The sequence below is a fragment of the Paraphaeosphaeria sporulosa genome (genome assembly GCF_001642045.1).
Source record: "Paraphaeosphaeria sporulosa strain AP3s5-JAC2a unplaced genomic scaffold CC84scaffold_8, whole genome shotgun sequence".
NCBI classification, from domain to species: domain Eukaryota; kingdom Fungi; phylum Ascomycota; class Dothideomycetes; order Pleosporales; family Didymosphaeriaceae; genus Paraphaeosphaeria; species Paraphaeosphaeria sporulosa.
In genome coordinates, this window is record NW_017253367.1 from 1,568,219 (window position 1) to 1,585,319 (window position 17,101).

The 17,101-nt window shown below is 53.4% G+C and overlaps 6 protein-coding genes across 6 annotated transcripts; 2 read left to right on the forward strand and 4 right to left on the reverse strand.

Annotated features, from left to right (window-relative positions):
- Nucleotides 1-269: 269 nt before the first annotated feature.
- Nucleotides 270-1,743, reverse strand: CC84DRAFT_1097473 (DUF1682-domain-containing protein; the record flags this gene model as incomplete). Its single annotated transcript, XM_018174713.1, has 3 exons — nucleotides 270-645; nucleotides 706-1,573; nucleotides 1,668-1,743. The coding sequence occupies 3 exons, from the start codon at nucleotides 1,741-1,743 to the stop codon at nucleotides 270-272; spliced, it is 1,320 nt and encodes a 439-aa protein (XP_018033486.1).
- Nucleotides 1,744-2,161: 418 nt separating this feature from the next.
- Nucleotides 2,162-2,763, reverse strand: CC84DRAFT_1166873 (uncharacterized protein). The gene is made up of 4 exons (XM_018179070.1): nucleotides 2,718-2,763; nucleotides 2,529-2,607; nucleotides 2,305-2,394; nucleotides 2,162-2,253 (listed from the first exon to the last, which is right to left on the reverse strand). The coding sequence occupies exons 1-4, from the start codon at nucleotides 2,723-2,725 to the stop codon at nucleotides 2,224-2,226; spliced, it is 207 nt and encodes a 68-aa protein (XP_018033487.1). The 5' UTR covers nucleotides 2,726-2,763; the 3' UTR covers nucleotides 2,162-2,223.
- Nucleotides 2,764-2,902: 139 nt separating this feature from the next.
- CC84DRAFT_1166874 (uncharacterized protein) lies at nucleotides 2,903-5,792 on the forward strand. The gene has a single exon (XM_018179071.1). The coding sequence runs from the start codon at nucleotides 2,941-2,943 to the stop codon at nucleotides 5,680-5,682; it is 2,742 nt and encodes a 913-aa protein (XP_018033488.1). The 5' UTR covers nucleotides 2,903-2,940; the 3' UTR covers nucleotides 5,683-5,792.
- A 4,164-nt stretch (nucleotides 5,793-9,956) lies between these two features.
- CC84DRAFT_1098051 (uncharacterized protein) lies at nucleotides 9,957-11,363 on the forward strand (the record flags this gene model as incomplete). The annotated part of the gene is made up of 5 exons (XM_018174749.1): nucleotides 9,957-10,097; nucleotides 10,145-10,356; nucleotides 10,411-10,471; nucleotides 10,524-10,763; nucleotides 10,812-11,363. 5 exons carry the CDS (start codon nucleotides 9,957-9,959, stop codon nucleotides 11,361-11,363), a joined length of 1,206 nt encoding a protein of 401 aa, XP_018033489.1.
- A 96-nt stretch (nucleotides 11,364-11,459) lies between these two features.
- On the reverse strand, nucleotides 11,460-13,384 carry CC84DRAFT_1151486 (uncharacterized protein; the record flags this gene model as incomplete). Its single annotated transcript, XM_018176749.1, has 3 exons — nucleotides 12,818-13,384; nucleotides 11,889-12,767; nucleotides 11,460-11,840 (listed from the first exon to the last, which is right to left on the reverse strand). Exons 1-3 carry the CDS (start codon nucleotides 13,334-13,336, stop codon nucleotides 11,460-11,462), a joined length of 1,779 nt encoding a protein of 592 aa, XP_018033490.1. The 5' UTR covers nucleotides 13,337-13,384.
- Nucleotides 13,385-15,862: 2,478 nt separating this feature from the next.
- On the reverse strand, nucleotides 15,863-16,601 carry CC84DRAFT_1261747 (uncharacterized protein; the record flags this gene model as incomplete). The annotated part of the gene is made up of 1 exon (XM_018185091.1): nucleotides 15,863-16,601. One exon carries the CDS (start codon nucleotides 16,599-16,601, stop codon nucleotides 16,101-16,103), a length of 501 nt encoding a protein of 166 aa, XP_018033491.1. The 3' UTR covers nucleotides 15,863-16,100.
- Between the last annotated feature and the right edge of the window lie 500 nt (nucleotides 16,602-17,101).

The following is a 17,101-nucleotide window of genomic DNA, read 5'->3' on the forward strand; positions in this document are numbered from 1 at the left end:
CTCATCGCACACTCTTAATTACCACGACTGGACCTTGCATTTGAGGTGAATACAACTTTTCTTCAAAGCCCTAGCGGTGCTCTGGTATTAGCTAGACAAGTTACAACCAATTCTACCGAAGTGATGGTTCACTTTTGTTTCACAATCCAAACACTGACAATCATCTGTATCAACACAACACCACACACCATTCAACCCAGCACCAACACCAACTCCTAACCCAACTCCAGTCCTCAAAACCGGCCACCTGGATGCAGATCGACATGTTCCTAACCCTTGACAGTCTGCTTCTTCGTCCTCTTCTTCGCGTCCCGCTCACGCTCCTTATCCAGGTACTTCCTCTGCTCATCCGCAGTCATGCGTCCGAGCTTCGCATCGCGCTGCTCCTTCTTGAGCTTGTCGGAGGCGAGCTTGCGCTCCTCGGCCTTCTCCTCGTCGTCGATCTTGCGAATCTTGGCGATCTGCTCCTCGCGCGTGGCTTTGATGCGGCGCAGGGCTTCCGGGCGGAAGTGCGCCTTCGACGCGAGGAAGTCGGGGAGTCGGATGAAGTACTGGAAGAGGGGGAGCGTGGAGTCGTAGGGCGTGCTGGCGGACTTGAGCTTCAGGGAGAGGTTGATGCGCTTGCGGGGGACGGTGTCGTCGAGTCTGGTTGATGGTGTTAGCAAGGGGTAAGAAGAGAGCAGGGTGGAAAGGGGAAGGGCGTACTTCTTGGGCTGATCCATGGGCTGATCGGTGATGACGAGGGCCTCGAAATCGTCGCCGGCGTCGGTGATGGCCTTGATGAGCTCGGGAGTGAGCATGGTGTCTGTGATTTCGGCGCTCTCGCTCATGACGGTGACCCAGAGGGGGAGCTTCGCGTGGTCCTTGCTTGCGGTGAGGGAGAGGTCGTAGCGGTCCTCGCGGAGGCGCTTCATGAGGTCCTTGTGCACAACGGCGAAGACGAAGCCATCGAAGGTGCTGTTGGCGACCTTCTCGCCGACACCTCTCGCGATGGCCGGAGCGATCTTGGCCTCCTGGCCGTCGAAGACGTACGCGGTGGCTTCCATGCGCTCGATGGGGACGGGCATGCTCTCGAAGAAGAGCGAGATGGCGAGCTCGCCGAAGCGCATCAAGGGATTGAAGCGCTTCGCGAGGGTCAACTTGAAGTCGACAAAGGCCACGTTCGCGCGGCCGGTGGCGTACGACGCGAACTCATCGGGCTTCTTCTCGCGCAGGAACGTCTCCGGGTTGACGAGCCCCACGGCGCTCACATCGTTGGCGCCCGCCTGGGGGCGCGTGTATCCGACCTGCGCGAACTCCTGCTGCAGGACAGGCGCATGCGACTTGATCCAGTGGTGGGCCTTGCTGCGGTTGCGGCGCGTGCCCCAGAGGTGTACGACGACGATGAGCAGGATGAAGGGCAGGATGTACAGCTCGAGCTTGAAGTCGTCGACCGAAGTGCGCTCCCACACGCGGTACCACGCCGTGTACGGGACCTGGCCGACCGTCGAGGTGGGTACGGCCGAGGCAGCGCCAACACTGGAAGCGAACGACACAGGCGAAGGGTCCGGTGCTCCTGCATAGTCGGCGAAGTCTACGATGCAAGATTAGCTACGCGTTCGTGGAGGTGTGCCAGGACCCAGGTCTGCGGGTCGCAGTCTGCGCGGGGGAAGACAGGGGCAGCGTACCATCGTCGCCGCCCGAGTGCGGCTGGGCGACCTTCTGCTGCTGGCCGCCAAAGAGCCCCTTTACGAAGTCGGCCATTGTGACAATGGATCGTGGGGATGTGGAGGTAGAGAAGAAGCTCGGTTCGGCACTCTGACGTTTTGGTGGTTCCGAAAGCTAGCTAACCGAACCCCCATCCCATAGCATTGGCACGCTCATGGCCCAAAGCACAGCTTGGAGAGGTCGATGCGGAGAGGAGTTAAGTTGCAGAGCTCTCAAGCAAGCTGTGTAGATCTAACGATCGAATGCATTGATATTGTTTCACCGACGTGAGAAGCGTGGGGACATGCAGTGATGTGAGTCGTCCCACCTGAGCACAGGCAAGATCACGAGATCTTTCAAACGTTGCGAAATAAGCACCACGGGTCGGACAAAATGCATATATGGTTGAGCTCATTGCGCGGAAAACAAAGGGAATCTATGCCATTGGTTCAAGTTCTGCTGACTGTTTGTACATTTGTGGCCGATGAACTACCCTCTCACGCTGCCCTTCACTGCTCACTCCTTCGTGTACAGAGCTTAGTTCTTGCCGAACCAGGTCTTGTGACCCTGTGATATGGGTAAGTATCATGCTCGTGCAGTGCACGGTGGGGAACATACGAGAACAAGGCGGCCCATCATGTACAAGCTGGAGCCGATGCTGGTGTAGAGGACGACCTTGTAGGCGGGAATCATCCACCTTCCGCGGGACTGTAGGGCTGTGTTAGCGGTCGTGGTCTTCCCCGGTCGGACAAGAGCTTCCAAAGGCAGGGCGTGAGACCCCCTCGCGGCCAAAGCCTGCCGTTCGCTCATGCCACTGAACCGTTGCGCAAAGCGGCACGCACCTTCATCCACAGGCGAACGCCGTCATGCTTCTGGTACTCCTTCTGGTACGCGGGGACACGGTTCTCGCGGTAGATCCAGCTGCGGGCGGTCAGTGACGAGCTTTGAGCGGGCGCGCAGAGGCAGCGGGAGCGGCTATCGCGGGCGCGGCGCGGGCGACAAGCAGGCCGGAAGCTGCAGGAAAGACGTACCCTGCCATTTTGAAGAGTGGAGAGGTTTCGCGGGTGTGGTGCGGGGACAATGGGTCGGTGGTGGTGGTGGTGAACTGTGAGGTGTGCATCGAACGACCCGAGGACGGTGCCAAGCGTTGGGTCCTCTTATGTCAGCGGGTTTTTCGAGCTGCATGCTTCGTCGTCAACACGGTTGCGCCTGCACTGCCAATGGCTTAATGCGCCCCTCTCGCTGCGCCGATTCATGCCACCGGCCTTGGACAGGCTCCTCGCCAGCCCGTCTGCGTTGAGACTCCTCCGCACCCTCGCCACTGCCCACGCACCGCCAACTGCGTGGCTGCACGCTGCCGAATGCGTCGCCTGCATCTGCCCTCGCCGTAGCTACGCAACCGGGCCGCCGGACGACGAGGGACCGCGATGGAGGCGCTGGAAGGAGCAAGAAGACCTGCGTCGCCATGTGAAAGAAAATCTCAAGGTCTTCAGACAGAGGAGGCACGAGCCAGAACGCGTCGAGAGCGTCCAGGAATTGGTACAGAGGCTGCAAGAGGCGGTGAGGAGCCAGGGGCGCGATGAAATCCTCAAAGAATGGATATTGCGCACTCGGATCGGCTTCGAGCTGCCTACGGACGATACACGAGAAGCCGAAGTCCTCTGGGGGACATTTATCAAGGACCCTCGGGTCGTTGTAGAGCTCCTTGCCTACGCTGCAGACCTTCGCAAAAGGACCGGCCATGTCTATCCGCGCCTGTACGAACTGTGCATAGCCCACTGGCTGCCCAAGCCGATGCATCATAGGCAGGCATTGGCATACCACCAGTTTATGCGGCGCGAGCTCCAGCTCGACCAACTACCGCTGCAACATTTGGTGCGAATCCTCAAAAGACGTTTGCAGCCCGCCATGTACGACACCCTCCTGGAAATTTACAAGGATAGCAGCGAAACGAATCTGTACGATGAAGTCGTTCCCCGGTTGAGACGTTTTCCTGCATGGGCTCTCGCCTGGCACGCAGCATGCATCTTGAAAGGTGATCTTCCTTCACCTGATGTCGCTGCCACTCCCATGGTCCGATCATTCATAGCTCACAATGCGACTTCTTCCATCCCCGAAGTACGCAAAAACGCTGCCGTTGCTGGAAGTTTGGGACTTGACGACAAAATGGACCAGGCCCTTCTGCGCCGTCTTCGCGGTCAGGACACAGCTCCTGTCCGTTTTGAGGATTCGTTCTGCGCCAGGATGTTCGCTACCAGAGCAGTTCCTCCTGAATCTGTCATCAGGGGGCTAGCTTTGGTAGGCGTGAACGAGATCGGGCCCCTGGCTGTACGTGCTATGGCGTCTAGGACAGATCCCATCTCTGAGCTGTCCCAGAGATTTGAAGAATTGAGAGCTTCAGGGATTGCGCTGCAGGGATGTGTATTTTCGTTGGCCTTGGAGAGTTTCGCTGAACAGAAACAACATCTCTTGGTGCAAAGCATGCTCGAAAGCGACCAGCATCCTGAAGTCTACGACAATGCAAAGCTTCAGACGGAGCTCCTCAATCACTACCTTGAACAGCATGACTGGAACCAGGCCCATCGCACGCTGGCGATCCTCAGTCTCTTCCATCAGCAGCGTGCAACGCGAGCCTGGAATCTGCTACTCCAATCCTACAGTGAAAGACGTTCCCCGAGCGGTATTGTGCAAACCTTGCAGAGTATGGCTCAATGCAAAATTGCCGTGGAATCGACCTCACTGGTCAAATTGAAGACTGACCTTCTCCCGTCCCGACATCGAGGGCACCATCCGGGTAGGCGTTCAGGTCGGCCAGCCGTGACATCTGACCGGCCCCGGACATTCGACGATCTGCGCTTCGTCGCACGTGTGTATCTGTTCATCCTGGAAAGGGACATGGCATATATTCATCCATTGAATTGGCGTGAGATATTGCGACGTTTTGGGATGGCTTACCGTTTGCGCGAGCTTCGACGTCTAGTCCAATGGCTTTGTTGCTGGTACACACCCCGAGGAGAAGAACTACTCAGCACAGTTCGCGAACCGGTTTTTTTGAACCCTGCTATCAAGAGGTCACGCTCCTTATTATCTGCAAGAGTAATAGAATCGAGGCCATTGGCGACTGGACATCAGATGAAAGGCCAGATGCATCGGAACCACCCCCTACGACTATTGTTTCCCGATTCTTTCAAACAAGCACTTGTTGTATGGGGCTTCAGAGCAGGACTTCTCTCCAACGCAACAGTCGAGCAGTCTTTGCTCACAGGTTCGAAAGACCTGGGTAGAGAAGGCAAGAAGCGCCATCGCCGCGCCCTCCGTCAAGCTCACATGGTTCAACGCCTAAGCTGGGACTCTGGTCTCAAGATGCTCACGGAACTCCGCGATTTAGGCCTACACGTTAGTTCCTCGCCGGTCGTCACAGCACTGAAGGTAGTGTTTGTCAATCTGTTTGGTCGAGGCCGATCTCGGAAGATACACAACCGCATGATGGAGGCCGCCAACAAGACTAGGTACGAGGAATACGTCCGGCGGGTGAACGAGATCTGGGGCAGACCATTGCTCGTGGAGCCAAGGATGTACGGCAGGTCCAACTCGCATTCTCTCATGTGGCATCCGAGGTTCGATCGCGTCGTTCCTAGAAGGAGCCACCTGAAACTCCAGGAGATTGTTTCTGACAATGCTGTCTATGCTCACCAGGGAGGATATGTACATCAATATGTACATGACAAATTGGAGCAGGAACCGGCACAATCCCCAGAGCAAGGTGATCCCCTTGCGCAGCACGCCGATCCTTCCGAAGACCCGGGGCTCCAACAGCTTCTCGCCACGTTCGAAGCGCAGACCAGAGCTATGAATCCTGATGCAGTCCCGCGACGAGAGAAGCCTGCCGCTACCCTGCCCGACTCAGCGACTAAGACTAGTTCTTCGACCTACGAGGACTGTGAACCCACTGCCGGAGAAGCAATGGATGATGAGCAGGAGGAGCGACGGTCTTAATTCATACTTGTATATATACCAATCTTACCATGGTGTACAATCAACGACCTGTAGAGATACCTTCCAAATTTGTACCATAGACACCGCCCCGCGCGCAAATGCAACCATGTATTATAGCTCCAATCGAATCGTCTCGTCCAAGATACACTGCCATGTGAAGACGTCCGACGGATGTAATCGGCTTTCCACCCAAACCGGTACTGTATCCTGAGCCTGCGGTCCCCTCCCCAAAGATGTGTCAGAGTGATTTCGGCGATGCTGTGATCTCGCTGTTACGCTCGTGATAGCTCCACGATGTCCGTCTGTAGACTTGGTCTGCCGAGCTGCACTGATAAGATAACACATCATCTCCGGCATACCGAGCTGCGCGTCTTATGCCCACCCTTCTCTCGTTTGCAGTTCTATGGAACCGCGGACAGTCTGCGAACGAGCGGGCGGTATTCTATCTATTGACACATCAAGATCGAGGACGGCGAGAGGAGTTGCTAGGGTGGGACTGCTGCTTTTTCCTTGCGTGGGAAGGGAGGGGTAGACGGAGAGGCTTTTGGGAGACATGAACAATGAATGCGAAGGACGAGGTCTTAGTCTGGGTACGCGCTTAGACATGGGCAGGTAGGTGTGTAGATGAGGTCGGTTTGGGGGTAAGGGTGGTCCGCGGATGAAGATGGTCTGCGTATGGGCATGGAGTGCTGTTCTTGAACAACTGTAGCCACAAGCTATATACGGTGTGTTACACCAGTCTGTATGATCAATATGTAGGCAGGTTGAACTTAGGCTTGTGTCTTAGCATTGAATGTGCGTTCTAAGGCCTAAATCTCTTGAAATCAATCTCTGAGTACCGTACTACTATGCATCAAACGCTTTCCAGTTGACACGAACGGATCCAAATACTCTGATCTTTCAGTTAGAAAGCCCTCGTGATTCGGTTGTTCAGGTGGGATATCAAGGGTGCCCCGCACCAGGTCGTTCGTCCGTGGCTTGGGAGAGATGAGCTTCAGACACTATGGGTTGTGGCACCCATGAGCGCGTCCCGCTTATTCTTCAACGACTGCAGAATCCCGACAAGGCCCTCGAATAAATAGGGGAAGCTTGGTGGAGGCTAGAATTTACGGAACCCTATGGCCACTTCATGCCATCAGGGCTTCCACAAGGTCGCATTTACGATTTCTTTCTGAGAGTCATGGTGGCTCGGTACGCTGGCACTTGGGGTGAGCAGATAGGTTTATGGCCCAGCGCGCAATCCATGTGAGGAGCTGTGACCATTCCATATCGAGTTGGCAATAGGAACATATGTGATCTTGCTGGACCAGGGGCGAGAGGCCTTTCTTGTTCAGGTGCCGATGTAGGACACAGGGGTTGATTTGAACCAGAACGCTCGTGTCCCCTTATTATCGGATTCCGGAAGAGTCGTGCCTGCAGTGGCGAGAGAGACGAGATTCAGCTACTGTAGGATGTGACTCCTGAACAGTGAGGGGAACCCGATCACATTAATGACGCTAGGCATCCAAAACTTCCCGAGAGAGTGTAGTACCAGTGACTTTGTGAGGGCTCATCTGATCAAGGCTTGTGCTAGGCTGCGTTCAACACTTTCTTTCGAGAGTCATGACGGCTCCGTGGAACATAGGGATATGCTACGAAAGGCAGGGGTCTCGCCGCGGAGGAGAGAGTGGGATGGTATGAAGATGCCAGCTACATTGAGCAAGGGCTCTGCGCTCTTCGATCTAGTTACCCGGTGCAGGAAGCCTAAGCCTTGTCGATCGTGCCTCCCATCGGGACGCGGGAGCGATGTGCTGGCTGCACGATCGTCCCGTTCTGGGCCCATATAAACAGACGCTCTGTATTCCCTCACGGTAACCTCAGTTCAGGCCTGTTGCCCTATCCGAATGATTTAAAGCCGTTTTGTTTCCATGATTTCCCAATGCTACGGTCGTGCTCTCGCTTATGACGACGTTCTCGTACTTCGTATCGCCCCATTACGTGATGGCTTCTAAGGTTCCATCAGGGTGCGTGTGGCTGCCACGTTCTCTTATCTCCCGCCCCTTATGTGGTGTGTCGTGCTCTTCGACCTAATCACTCCGTAGTTGCCATTCTAGACGTTTCGCTCGTATTTCTCCGTGGTGGGCGCAATTGCCGTCCACGCAGAGCAGCGGCGTCATCAATAATGGTCTGGCCCACGCCGCCCACGCGGCACGCTACCGATTCGCGAGGCAAGTATAGCGTACCAATCTGTCCCGTTTAGCCCACATGTCCTCGACGGGCATCGTCCTTGAGATGCGCCTTCAGCTCGCAGCCGGGAGGAGCAATCCACCTTATCCATCCAGTAGTGTTACGTCGATCGTCTGAAGTTCACCTCATCGTCCATGGTGTTCGTTTAGCCTTGCGCACCAGATATCTCCAGCACAGACTGGTGCGCTTTTTATATACTATAACAAATAATCAAGTTACCAGGAACTGGGTCTCGTGTGACTGATATCCAGATCCAGTCTGGGGTGTTATGCTAGTCCCCTTTGGCCGGGCACCTCTACTGCCGGATGCAGTCTTGCCCTGAATGGCAGCGCTGCCGAAACGTCTCCCTCAACGGAACATGCCATGCGCCAGAGAATTGGCTTCGTGTCTGACATGTCGCATCTCCGACATGCAAGCCTCTTGGAAGCCATCTAATGGCCGGTCAAGACTGGGAACGATGCAGGTGCACGACTTCAATTTACGTCTCTGACTCTGCCTGACCCTCTCCACACCGTCTACTCTGTACTGCGTAGCTTGGCCGCTCTGCTGGGTCGGCTGGATGGAGTCGATGGCCTTCGCGGAAGTCGGTTCAAGGGGCTGGAGGCGTCCACGATAACCCACAATAGGTGGGGATTACTGGAGAAGTGGCCCTTTTCGAGGTGGGCCGGCGGAAACGACGTACGGAGGCAGGTCCCCTTGATTCCCCATCCTCCCTTGATACCGGTGGAGGTGCGCCACAAGTGCCTACATATACAATACTCTCGAAGCGCCGAAGAACAGGTTGTCGGTGTCGGATCCTTTGATCGACAACGGGCATTTGGAAGATGCTCGCGGTCCAGCCTGACGGTGCCTCGATGCGTATCATTCATTCCACGCTAATTTGGCGCCTTTCGCAATCGTCCCCCACTAGTCCGATTGGCACAGAGCCGCACCCCTCCCCAATGCCACCACGCCCCTCGTACTTACTGGCACGTACGTGTGCCGTCGTTGCCGCGACCAAGCCACTATGTGCGGCCTGCATGCCAATAGAGTTTTTAGAGTCTTGGGGTAAGGCATATGCTCGCAGGGTCTGATGCTCCAATCTAGGACAATACGGGAAGGTAAACCAGGGTAATATCCTCAAACAAGAACGAGAAAAGCTCGTGAAGGTTACGATGCGATGTTCCGAGGTCAGCACGTTTCATGAGCGAGAAAGCGATCGGTCCCGGCCGAAGAGCGCAATTCTTCACTTTGCCCCTGGAACATTGGGTGATAGGCAGCGAGCGGGACTCGTAAAATTTGGTCTTCGAAAAGCAATTCCGTGAAGGGTTACGAAGCGATTATTGTGGGTAGCAATCATGTCCAACATGATTCCACCCCGGACGAACCGAACGCATTGGATGGCAACTCTCGGAGCAGATGCCGACTTTTCACGCCAGTGGGTTGATCTCAAACGAGGTCTCCCCCGGTTAAGAGGAGGCTAACGCTCAAGTGCCCCCGCTAGAGCACCCAGTGGCCTTCGTCCATGCAGGAACACGGCGTGAAGGCAAACCTACCAGAATAACGCCGACAGCTCACCGAGCGAATTTTCGCTGATTACGCAGGTGACACAACTTAATGTCAAGCGGCTGCGGCTCGTGCTTGACATTAGTTTCACGACCCTGTGCTGACAGACCGGACGGCTGAACATAAGGGTACCAGGATTTCCTCAGTTACAAGAGTACGTCACTCTAAATTCTCATCGACATCGTACTTGTCGATCATCGGCTTCGACAGGTGACCTTGGGCATACCTCAGCCGAACCCCAACGCAACACCAACAGCTGTTCACGCACCCCACGCAACCTCAAACGCAAGCCCCAAGCAACTTCGACCACAGCCCTGTTGGATCCTCCACCGCCTGCGACAACCTCCAATGCACCAGGATCCAACGTCCCGACCTTTATTGTAGACTCATTGTCTCTGACCGATCTTCTATCATTTTTCCCAACATAGTGCTATTTTTAATATATATTCGATAACCTTCAATGTTAGGCTGGTGAAGCCTCCTGTATCAACCACCACGACACCATGTCGAGACTCGAGCCAGAGTCTGGCATCTGGTATGCCACATGTTGGCTAGTGCTTATAACCCGCCTCATCTCCAGGAAGCTTCACCATGGCTCATGGAAGGCGCTGGGAACCGACGACTATCTAATTTGCGTTGCTATGGTAATTTCTACCTTGTGTTGAACATCGTCCCTCCGCTGACCCCTCAGATTTCGATGACTGTCTTAATGGGTGCAATGCACATCGTGGTGCGCAGCAGCAGCAACCTTATTGCTCCCGGTGAAGATATCTCAAAGTTTTCGGCAGATGAGATACAACGACGAATCTATGGATCTAAGCTGGTTTTGGTGGTGGAGCAAATGCAGTGCATCACCATCTGGCTTGTTAAAGCATGTCTGCTATTGATGTACAAGCGCATGACGTAAGTCCTGAATCCGCTGCGACGTGCACATTGCACTGCTGACTAGGCCTTTAGAGCGCTTCTCCCACAGCACAAGATCGTTATGATCGTCTCTATATATACAGCTCTTGGATTTGTAAGATTCTCAAATTGGTGCGTTTCGATCGGCGCCTAACATCTTACCACAGGTGGTCATGGAGATCCTTTACCTCGGCGTGTGGTGCCGGCCATTCAACCAGTACTGGGCCGTTCCTCCATCGAATCCCCAGTGCTCTGCGGCAACCAACCACCTCATTACAAACGCCGTTCTTAACATCTCCTCTGATATCATGATCATAGCGATCCCTATGCCCCTCCTGTTTAAGGTCAAGCTGCCGAAGAAAAACAAAGCGATATTGATTGGTATTTTCCTGATTGGAACTTTCAACGTAAGCATACACTTCGAGCAAAGTTGAGCGAAGTACTAATGATAGCAGATCGTCGCAGCTGTCCTGAACAAGTATTACTCCTTCTCACATCCATTCGGCGACGAGTGGACAGAGTGGTACCTCCGCGAGAGCTACACCGCCTTCCTTTGCGCGAATCTACCCCTCACGTACCCGCTCGTCCAGCGGATCTTCAGATTGAAGAGCTGGTCGCACAACTCTTACGACGGACGGTACCTATCCGGCTCCCTTCAACGATCTGCATGGCGATCAGGGGCCGTACGGTCGCAGCGAAAGTCTAGGATCGGGCTGAAGAGCAACCCCCAGCACGGAGGCATTTCCAAGACTGTTAGCGTCAACGTGTCCAATTCCAGGAGCATCCACAATCTAGAGAGGAGCGAGAGCGAAGAGAGGATATACGGGCCTCCCACGTCACGGATAGAGTTGGAGCAGAAGGCATTTGATGGAAGGACAGAGCAACATCTCTGGGTGCCGAGTGTCACGATTGAGATGGGTTCGACTAGCCCGACGAGTGCGAAGGCAGAGAGCATGACCACGACCGGGAGCATCAAGAGCCTAGACGAAGCGCACGTTAAGCAATAGCTGCTTTGACTTCTAATTCATAGACTTGCTCGTTTCAGCGCCTCAAATCTTTCCTTGTAGAGTTTACCATGCCATCGTGCACATCATCTTCTCAGTCTACAGCTTGCCGTTCAAGGTCTTGTTTCCAACGAAACAACCCCTGAAGAAGCCTTCGACACCATTGAAGTCGTCCAACGCTGTGACCTTTGAGACATGCTGATCCGGTCTAACAATGACGACTGCGCCGATGTCTCCATCAACACCATACTTTTCGTAAGCGTGGCCGTGCCCATGGTTGTAGTGTCCGTCGTCTATATATACCTTGTGAAGATCTCGTATCTTCCACTTCCCTCTGACCGGCCAGTAGTATCCGGGTATCTGCTCTTGCTGCGTCTCTAGGAACTTGCTCCTCAGGACCACAATTGGCTCGATGAGATCGTCAATATCTCCGCTGGCAGGTGTAAAGGTACGAGCGAGGGGTTCGAGGAATTGAGCAAGCTGCATATGTAAGCTCCCATTCCAATAATATCTTGCTTTCTGTCTTACCTTTTCTAGCCTCAACTTGTGGTCGGGGTTGTTTATGTCACCAGCGAATATAACAACGCGCCACCGCCCGTTGCTCTGCAACGCGCGCTGCAACTGCATCGCCTTACAGTCGCAAAACCGTATAACTTGAGCGCTCGGGAAGCGCATACCAACTGGGCACCCTTTTGCTAGTTCTTGTCTGCTGCCGTTCGCATCTGTCAATTCCGAGTCATCGTATTGTGCTGTGAAACCAGCCGTATACCGACCGCTCTTGATGAAGTACTCTGCGAACTCGCCAGGCCGCTCCTCCTTCGAGGAAAACTTCTTCGAGAAGACTCGGTCGAAGGCGATTAGGTCCGCGGCAGTCTTGGTCCGCTCGAGTACGTACGTGCGTAGTAGCGACTGCGGTGATAGACCAAGAAGGACAGACGCTAGCTTCCAGCCAAGATTATACCCGTCCTGCAGAGAGACGTTCATACCTTGGCCTGCCTTGGGTGAGTGTGTATGGCATGCATCGCCCATCAGAAAGACGCGATGGTCTTTGTGGAAGTTGTTGGCTATCCGTTGGCCTATGCTATATGCACTCCACCAGAACGTATCGGCGAAGTCTATCTTGTACGGAGCGAATATCTTCTTTGCCGTACTTTGGAGATCTTCTAGCTTGACGTCTTTCGCCCGTGAGCCGGGAGGTAACTGGAGGTAGAAGCGCACGAGTGAACCGCCTTCACGCGGAATAATTAGGATATTGCCAGATGATGAATGCAACGTGCTTTTTCTGCGTATATCCGGGAAGTCGGTCTGAGGATATATATCCATGACGCCCCAGACTGTGTCGGTAGTATCTCCGACCATCTCATAGCCTAGGCTTTTGCGTACAATGCTGTGAGCACCGTCGCAGCCCTGTCTATATTAGACCTCCATTTACTAGCAGACGTCAGGGGCAGACTTACTAGAACGTACTTCGCCAACCATGTTTCTTCTTTCCCATCTTTTTCTGCGACAACCTTGCAGCAATAACTCTGTGGATCCCCCACCAGCGCTTCATCAACTTCCACCTTCTTGATCTCGCACCCATACTCAATTCTCTTTTCACCACCACAAAGCTCATCCATCTTCCCCAGCATCAACCCATTCATTCTCGACTGGTTCAGAATGATATGCGGCATATGGCTCAATCCAACCTCAGTATCCATTGCTCTGCTTTTTCTTACAATGCCACCATTCCCATCGTCACCCCAGAAACATACTTCCAAGATGTGGTAGCCATCGCGGAGCAATTCTTCCGAAAGGCCAAACGATTCGTAGATCTCGACGGTGCGGCATTGAACACCGTCCGCCTGGCCAATTTCCATGGGGCCGGCTCGTCGCTCGAGCATCGTGAAGGGGATGCCATAGCGTGCAAGCCAGGTTCCGGCGAATATACCGGCCGAGCCGGAGCCGCATATCAGGACATCGGTTTTGTTGACCATTTCCAAGATATTCTCAGAGCAGTGACAATACTGGTTAGACTGAAAGAGAGAAAGACGAAGCAAGAACACTTCACCGAGTGATATTGAAGTTTCCACAACGCTACAGTAAATTCAAATATGCTGTGACAGGTTCGTACGAATTCAGAATTAAGCTTTTGATGGTGAGGTAACCAGGTGCCTATCCGAGCCCCGCGTTATAACCTGGAATACAATCACGGGAAAACGACAGGCTTGAAGGAGGGTGCACAGCCGATAACTCGGAAATAGCCCGATGCGGTATGCGTTGGATGTTGAGGTCGGATGCTTCGACGTAATCCGGCAGATGGCTCGGTTGCTGTCGCCCGCGGAGATGGCACGGAGATTGTGGGGTAATGTCGGATAATTGTGTAACGTTTCATCCTCTTATCAGGAACGTATACTGCTCATCCGCTCACAACAAAATGTTTTAAACATGCTTCGACGGCGTGATTAGAATCTTGACAACGTCCCAACCCGAACTGGAGAGACGGACATGTGCAGTACATCTGCACGTTGCCAGCAGGAAGGGTTTACGATAGCAATATAAAATCGTTTACATCTCCTCCATCCGGAGAAAAAGGCGCTCCGCAGTCGACCTGAATTGACATGGCCGAGATTCGACTTGTAACTCTACGTGCTTACCTGGATCGGGAAGGTAGCCATATAGGCAGCAGCGTTGTTACACAAGGTGGCTCAGCCCCGCCCACACGATCTGCGCATGTGTATAATTTGGCCATGACGATGATTAGATTACATCTCAGACTCAAAATCTCAAAATCGAGCATTACCTAAAGTGAAGCACTTTTCCTTTTCCGAGATGGTGGCATACGAATATCAGCCGCTCGACCTAAACGAAGCTCAAATTCGCTTGCTCTGCCTTGAACGATCCGACGACAGTGCAATCATCGCCAGCGTGGAGCGATTCAATTTTGATGACACTTTCCCTACGTACAAGGCCATCTCCTACACCTGGGGAGAGAATGTTAATGGTTGCATACTCCACATAGAAGGACGGATACTGCCGGTCGGGACCAATCTGTATCGTCTGTTGCAGATATTGCGGAACGAGGGGCACGGCTGGCTATGGATAGATCAGATCTGTATTGACCAGAGCAACACGAAGGAACGCAACCATCAAGTCCGAATGATGCACCAGATTTATACAAGAGCTACAGGGGTTATTGCATGGCTTGGTGATTCTGTTGATGGCAGTGATCTTGCGATGCAGTTTATCGCTGATACAGCGCACGAAGTTATACGAGCTTCTCCTGAGGACCATACAGATTCATCAATACAAAAGGGTACCCGAACGGCATTGATAAATCTTGCGCTAAGACCATACTGGTCAAGACTTTGGATACTACAAGAAGTGATTGCAGCTAAGAAAGTCGATCTGATGTGTGGTCAGAAGAGAGTTGATTGGTCTTGTTTTGAAAGATTCTTTGGAATTCATCGTCAATTCTACATGAATCACTACCCTGCATTCAAGAAAGCGCACACTATCGTCCTGGAAAGGTCCGGAAACCAGAGCAGAGCGCTCTTCTCCCTTCTACAGCGCTTTACTGATTGGCAATGTAAGGACACGAGGGACAAGATTTACGGCCTGACCGGGCTCGTGACTCATGAAATAGATCTCGTGGTAGACTACGAGAAGCCGGTAGAAATCGTGCTGCATGACGTTCTGACAGCTCTCCGAAAGCAATTGTCCGTTAACGACTACCCTTTCGATGTCAAGCTCTCTCAAGCCGGAATACTAAATAATCTGGCTCATCTGGCTATCCAATTAAGGATCAACCTTGCCGTTTTCTCGATAAGCGAGGCCCAACTGCTGGAGGGTGTACTTTCTCAAAGTGACAGGCTAAAGTTGGCAGAAATTCGGGAAATTTCGACTGAACTAGTAGGCAATAGTCCCGATGTTTCTATGGCTCTGGAAATACAACATTCCCGGGGAAGCGAGCGCCACGTAAATTGGCATGACCTAGTACCCAGTATAAGGAACCACAATGTGCTATTATTTTGGCTCGGAGAGCTGGATCCCCGCATAGCTCTGGACATGAGCGACCAACGGATCCAAGAGTTTTATTCATATTTACTCTTCTTCAAGGAAAGATTACCGAACACCCTACACATGAGCTTCCCAGCTACTTTAACCCCAAACGAACAACGTGCTGTAGGCGCATTGGCATTCCACATGGATCTATTATCGATGATAACCCGACGCCCCATTGGCACGAGGACCAGGATCCATGTTTTCAAGCAGGCAAGAGGAAAGAACGAGCTTCTAGAACAGCTCACGTCCGGTAGGGCATCCTTGCTGATCTGCACCTGCGGCGAGTGTACAGCAACGGGCGAAGATCCGGTAGCGGGTCCGGATCAAATTCCTCCACCCAGTATCCGAATCGGTTCATCCATCTGGTTTTCGACAAACAAGAGAGACTTCGATAGTGACAATACCATGAACGAGAGCTCCGAGCGCGGACTCTCTTATGAAGAGGTAGCGCAGCAGCACAGTTGTGTGCTGTTACGTACATATCGTGACATCAAGCGAAAAGTACATGTTTCCGACACACTTTGCAAGGGGTCAGAAACCAGGTCCATAGCACCTGGACGACTTCCCGCAAGATGAACTCTTCCAAATGTGTTCCTCTTCAGCAGTGCATTTCACAGTCGGGCAGCAGCTAGTTACACGGGGGCGCCCACACCGAGAACACTCTCACCCAGTAACCCACCAAGTCGAGATACACTCTCACCCAATGATCTCCCACTTAGCACCATACACATTGTCCGCCGACGTCTTCCCGCCCACCGCATTCCACGGCGCCTCAAGCAGATCCAGACTGTACGCTCCACCAATACTGCATCCAGGACACTTATCCACGATGGTCGCCTCGGCCGTACGCCCATCCGGCGCCGTCAATCGGACCTTCTTCCCGCAGTAGCTCTGCCAATTGGGCACGCTGGCGTCGAGCGAGACCATCCACGAGTTGGGGTCGTTCTCGAGATAGCGCGGGTCGGGGCCTGCGGAGGCGCACGCGCCGTAGTTGTTCGTGATGTGGCTGTTGGGGTAGTTTGTGACAGCCGAGAAGCGGATGTCGGAGTGGGTTTCGCCGAGGATGCCGGCTTCGACGAGGGTGGAGTTGTCAATGTTCCAGACCGGGGGGTGTTTGCGCTGGGGGAGGGCGCTGGTGGTTGTGAAGGGGCAGAGGAGGGCGAGGAGGGAGAGGATGGAGATGATGATGGAGTGCATCTTGGAAGAGTGGTCTTGGGCCTGGTATTGTTGGAAGGAGTAGTATTTGGTAGACAATCCAAAAGGCGGTTAGAATTGAAGTCACTCTAGAAAACAGACACTTACTCGGAATGAAGGATAGAATGAGTTGTGCTTCCTGTGAAAGTGAAGGTGGAGAGCACTCAGACTTGGGGAAAAGTCCTAGTCTCGGGGTTCGCAAGAGAGGCAAACGATTTCCAGTGGCTGTAGAGCTGATATTGCAAGATATCTCGGCAATTGGAGCAGGGCCCCTTCCTTTCATCCTTCTCTCGCAAATCCTACTTCGGACCCACGACATCCCCGGCCGCGGCTTCGCCCAACACTCGAGCTGTCATTTTGGCAGCCAGCAATCGCAATAGACTATCAAAAAGAAGGTGAGCAAGTTCTTTGGAAGAGCCAGCACGTCACGAAGACATGCCGGATGAACGTTGTACTCAAGGTTTTACGAATCGAAGGCTATCACTTGGCTTCAACAGCGAGCG